The following is a 6,000-nucleotide window of genomic DNA, read 5'->3' as shown; positions in this document are numbered from 1 at the left end:
TTCAGACTCACAAGATTGCAAGCAGGAAGTGCTCATGCACCTTTCCAATCCTTTTCTAAATTGAAACGAACGTGTGTTCTTATTTTTGCTCTAAGGTCCTTGTTAATTTATAAAAAATGAATAAATAATTTAGCCTAATCAAAAGGTCATAGTCATCATAAACTGCTGTCATTTGATTCGTCGGATTATGCTTAATAAATGTACTGTATGTTAATTTGTCAGGAAGAGCCATATTGCTTGGTAGGTGTCTGCAGCTATAACTATTTTATTTCATATTTAATTTTTATTTAAAATAATTATGTATTAATGGAAAGTGGATTGCATCCATGGAACTAGATGGATCATATAAATCTGGGAATATAGCTTGATATTAATATATTCCCCCGGAATTCATTTAATGTTCCTCATTATTATTATTATTGTGTTGGAAAAAATATTAGCATAATGATTAAATATTAGCAGAAAACAGATAATTGAATCACAGTGAAAGAGATTCAAGCTCATTAAAATGGTCTCGAAATAGTTTTTTTGTTTCATAACCAGTTGTCTCAACTTCATATTTTATGTTCTGTTTGTATAATGATTGGTATAGCAAATCAACTTTTTAAGCATCTTTATGAACAACTGTTTTGAATTATGGTGATAGTTTTCTTTTTTGGCACCTTATCTCTTACTCCTGCCTTTGCAACGAGAGTCACAACTAATCAAAGGCATTCATATGGAGAGCGCTGTTGGCCTCTGAAGCATTCGAGCTGGATTTGGCCAGCCCGTTCTCCCTCTGTTTTGGAAAGTGGAAATTCCTGAAGGCACTTCACTTCAGGTTTCTGGTGGGGATCTAAACATGCATGCAGAGACTTTGGTGAACTCTGTCTTAGGTGCTTTGCTTCTAATTTTGCTCTCTGCCGTTCAAGGAAGTTTACAGCAGTCGCTAAGGTGAGTTTAACTGTCTTGTTTTTCAATCAGTTTGACTTTTCCACTGTGCAGCCACGTTTTGCTGACAGACTGGATTTTTACAGACAGGAAAGTTTCTGTTGTGTAGTCACAGCTACAGAACTTGTCTAAGGCTTGTAGATTAATATCTTAAGCTATTTACACTTCTTTCTTTTTTCATTGCCAGCAATGTTTTATTTATTGTAGCTAATGCCCCTTTAAGCCAGTTTTTACCTCACAGAACATGCAGTACGGTATTTCCTTAAAATCAGAAACATATGCACATTTTTGATCTCTTCCTATGGTTTTGGCTAAGGTCCCCAGTTGCGTGACTGTAATTTTGATAAATTACTTAAGTGGTTTATACAGGTGCACATTCACCCTAATGTGTACCACAATGCATGTTTATGTATGCTCTGGCTGCATTGCACATAATCAGAGACAGAGACTAGAATCAGACTGAATATGCTGTTGTGGCTGACAGACTTGTTCCATGTAACTGCAACTTACAAAGTCCCTGAACAGTGTTTGCTTAATTTTTTTTTTTTTTAAAGTGTACTTTATTACCCTGTAATGTGTGAGAGGCCAGTTGCAGAGACGAGAAGCAGGAGAGGTGTGTAAGAATGCTACCAAATGAAATATTTTTCACAGGGGAACTCTGGTGAGAAAATAATAAACAGTGGAATACAGTCCACCGTTTGTTTTCAGTAGGATTGTAATGAAATTCTTGTTGTTGACTTTTGACAGCATTTTCTTTTTAGAACTTTACCAGCATACACTGCCATATACTCTTTTATTATTATATTAGTCCTCAAATGTAAAGAAAGTTGAAGATTAAAGTTATTTTTATTGCTTCCAAAATCAGATCTTCAAGCAGATGCATTTGTATGGACAGTGTCTAGACACGCATTTGCTGTTCTCTGTGGGATTGAGTGCTAGCAGAATCATATCTTATGAGTCATGGCTCCATTTCCACCGAAGTGGTGATTTCCACATGACCTGCATTATAGAGTTGTGTTTTTTTTGGCTTTAAATATTAGCTTGCAAGCATACAAGATACAGACAGAAAATCTACCAAAGTCTGATCCATCCTCTGAAACCAAACAAGACTTTTCCTCCAGAAAGCTAGATGGAGTCTGGTTGTCATTTACTGGTAAAAGGGAGGATTGCAAACCACCACCCACCTATCCAACATCTGGCATATGTTCACCTACAAAAAGCACCAAAAGTTGGTTAAATGACCATGGTGTTGGTGTGCTTGACTGGCCAGCAAACTCACCAGACCTCTTGGTATTGTCAAGAGGAAAATGAGAAACGAGAGACCCAAAAATGCAGATGAGCTGAAGGCCACTGTCAAAGAAACATGGGCTTCCATACCACCTCAGCAGTGCCACAAACTGATCACCTCCATGCCACGCCGAATTGAGGCAGTAATTAAAGCAAAAGGAGCCCCTACCAAGTATTGAGAACAAGTACAGTAAATGAACATACTTTCCAGAAGGCCAAAAATTCACTATAAAAAAAATTATTTTATTGGTCTTATGAAGTATTCTAATTTGTTGAAATAGTGAATTGGTGGGTTTTTGTGAAATGTGAGCCAAAATCATCACAATTCAAAGAACCAAAGACTTAAACTACTTCAGTCTGTGTGCATTGAATTTATTTAATACACGAGTTTCACAATTTGAGTTGAATTACTGAAATAAATGGACTTTTCCACGACATTCTAATTTATTGAGATGCACCTGTACAAGGGAAGAACAGAGGTTGGATGTGGAAGGCAAAGGTCACGGGGTGAATGAACACTCTTGTGTCTTGCAGGCAGGTGGGTGGAGAGTGTAAGATCTCCCCTGAATCATCACTGAGGCGCTGTCGGACCCCCGACGGTTTGATCTGTAGTGGAAGAGGTGAGTGTGAGTGCGGGATTTGCATATGCCAGGTCACGGAACCCGGAACGTTCTATGGACCACGTTGTGAATGCCATGACTGGATCTGTCCGACATATGACGGGAAGACCTGTGGAGGTAAGAGCTGTCTCACACTCTCCCAGCACAGCTTTCTCACTTACTTGTGAATGTCGTGTTTCAATATCAAGTGTCTTCTGCAAAAAAAAAAAAGGCTTTGTAGAAGTGTGCAAGAAAAGACACCGCCAGCTTCAGTAAAGGCCTTTGATGTTCCATCCAATTCTGTGTCATTGGCTACAAGGTCTCATTTGAATTTCACAGTGCATCTATTCAGCCAAACATAGGCAGTTTCAAAGGAGCCTGTTTGGGTGCCATGTTGTTCTGTAGCAACCCCCCTTTGTTGTGTGTGTGTGTGTTTTTTTTTGCAGACACTGCTTCAAAGAATCATTTTCACAGATACTTCCTTTTACTGTGTTGAATGTTATTACAGTAATTTCCACTGGATGGTGAGTGTGTGTGTGTGCAAAATTTGGTGTGAGTCCAAAGAAATCGATGAGCAAAGACTTCTGAATAACCTGACTTCCAAACCCTTGACTAACAGCACCATGACCTGCCGATGACTTTGAAACATTTTAGAATAAGGACACAGTGGTGCTGCTAGTGTAAGATATTTACACTCCATAGAGAGCAACTGTGACCATACACTTTTCAAGCTGCCTTGGTTCTGAAAGTATTATTCTTTTTTTCTTATTTATTCTATTGACTTTTTTAGAAGTTCTTCAATAAAGACTTCAAAGCCATGAACCTAAACGACAACTGACATATTTTTGCAACCATTTCTGTTTCTACAGTAAAAGTGCCTTCTCTTCTCTACAGTAAAAGTGTCTTCTCAGGATTATGGGTAGTGTAGTTTTCTTTGTTGAAAAATTTTTTTTTTTTTTTTTTTTTTTTTTAAGGAAGTTGAGCTCCCTTGGAATTCTGCAGAATCATATATGATCTGTGATTGGACTCTCTTGAAGTTTATACATTACAACTAAAAATCAATTTTTCAATGTATATGAATGGGGTTTTTGCTTACTTTACTGCTGTTGCTCTCTATAGCTGTAACATGTTGATTTTCTGCACTGAGTTCTATACTCTTGAAAACAGCAATCCACCTAACAGACCTTGAACAAAAACACCCATCTATTTCCATACCACCTCCAGTTCTGATCTGTACGCACGAGATGGTGAGGACCATTACCGTGGGAAGTAGGGGTGCTGAGGGTGCTGCAGCCCCCCCTGGAGTGTAGCCCACGAAAAAATGGGGGTGGTGGGGGTGCGGTGTTAAAAATAAATGAATGAACAATATGTAATACAAAATAAATAATATTCATTTTATTAATTGGTATTCATTAAAAAAAGTAGCCTAAGCCTACAATGACAAGAAGCAACGGTTAAATATGAGTCAAGTTGAATCAAATTTACTTTGAAAGTCGTTTCAACTGATCAAACGTATTAAACTGACTTAAATCATTTGTTGCCATGATTTTTGGATTATATTGTAACATGTCTCTGCCGTTCCCAAATTAAGAATTAACAACAATTTCTACAGACAGCAGAGAAAGAGCGAGAGCGTCTACCTCAGCAACTAATCTCGCATTCTCACATGTAGCGCTTATTTTGATCTGACCGATGGAGTTTTGGTTCCTTGCCGCTGTTGCCTCTGGCTTGCTTAGTTGGGGACACTTCATTTCCAGCGATATCGTTGACATTATTGCAAAGATATTATTTAAACTGAGCTGGATGTTGACATCACTGAATTCAATTATGAACTGTCTTTAACTGGAGAAATGAGTGTTTACTATTGTCATTTTGCATTATTGAGACACTATTTTCCTAATTAATGCTGTTCAGTTGCTTTGACACAATCTGTATTGTTAAAAGCGCTATATAAATAAAGGTGACTTGACTTGATCTTTAACATTAGGTCTTTCCTATTCTTGAAACACAATTTATTCTTAAGGTTGATTCAATATGACTCTTAATGAAAAAAACACACACACAACATCAATGCTACAATAATGCTACAATGACAAAGTCGCTTATATTAAACATAAAACTTTTATGAACAGATAAGATCAGTGGCGTAGCGTCTGGGTATGCAGGTGCATATGGTCCCGGGCAGTTTGGGGGCAACGAGGGAACGAATAGAGCCCTGCGTAGGCCCGGCCCTTGTCCAACAGCTTTATGAGAATTCCCGGCCCGAGTCCGACTGGATACCGTGACTTTTCTCTCTCTCTCTTCCCCATTACACAGCTATTAAATAGTTAAGTTTTGGGTTTTAATGGCAAAGTGGTCATTTCTTTTTGTTTAAGTTAATTTAGAAATATGTTTGGAACATTTTATGTTTGTTAAATTCAAGTTTTATTTGTTTTTTTTTTAAGTAACGACCAAGCGGCAGCGGCAGACAGTGAGTTGAGCATTAGTTTGATCAATTTAGCCTTCTCAAACCAGCACGACTTGCCGAAAATAAACCGACATAAAACACTTCATGCATTTCACAGTATTCATTTAAACATTTAACCAAGATAAATGAGCGCTGTTAGGTGCATATCCAATCGTTTGTGCGGAGAGTGGAAGCTAAAGTGCGCTCTGCAGGACATGGAGGCGCCAGTGTGATCACTTGCATTTTTTTTAAGAACAGCGGAAACTTAAAAATACGCCGTCATTTTTGCTCATAAAGGTAATAGTATACATCATTCGGAACTGCAAAGGGTCTACTTGTATTTGTGTGCACTCACAATATCAACAAAACCTTGTGCTTTTTTAAAATAAGTCAAACAAACAGGATGCGCTTTGTCGTCTTGGTCTTGCGCTTTCTGTCGTCTTGGTCTTGCGCAGGTGTGCTTCACCGACACGATAAATATATCTATAGAATGTTTTAAATTACTATTTTAAAACGAAATAATTCCAATCGAAAACAAAAACTCTTTCATTAATGAAATTGAGTCCATTAAACTTTGAACCTTTATTAACAAAATAAATAAGGATATGGTATTGCATTTAACACAAATAAATAGCCTATGGATTTCCCCTCAGGCTACCTTAAAACGTTCGTAGTTTGTGGTTTCTTAATTAAAACACATCAGCCATAAAATAGTACAATGGCCTTGCATTGACAAAA

General features: G+C 37.6%; 1 protein-coding gene across 1 annotated transcript in view; it reads left to right on the top strand.

Moving 5' to 3' along the window:
• The first annotated feature begins 757 nt into the window (after positions 1-757).
• Positions 758-6,000, top strand: part of LOC107600373 (integrin beta-like protein 1) — a 59,326-nt gene continuing 54,083 nt past the window's right edge. Inside the window, exons 1-2 of the mRNA XM_016292247.1 lie at positions 758-933; positions 2,752-2,954. Of these exons, the coding sequence (XP_016147733.1) occupies positions 842-933; positions 2,752-2,954 (295 nt within the window). The 5' untranslated portion in view covers positions 758-841. The remainder of the gene's footprint in view (positions 934-2,751; positions 2,955-6,000) is intronic.

This window comes from Sinocyclocheilus grahami, unplaced genomic scaffold (assembly GCF_001515645.1).
Source record: "Sinocyclocheilus grahami isolate Dianchi unplaced genomic scaffold, SAMN03320097.WGS_v1.1 scaffold283.1, whole genome shotgun sequence".
NCBI classification, from domain to species: domain Eukaryota; kingdom Metazoa; phylum Chordata; class Actinopteri; order Cypriniformes; family Cyprinidae; genus Sinocyclocheilus; species Sinocyclocheilus grahami.
Note: the sequence above shows the minus strand (reverse complement) of the source record. Positions and strands in the feature narration are given on the sequence as shown.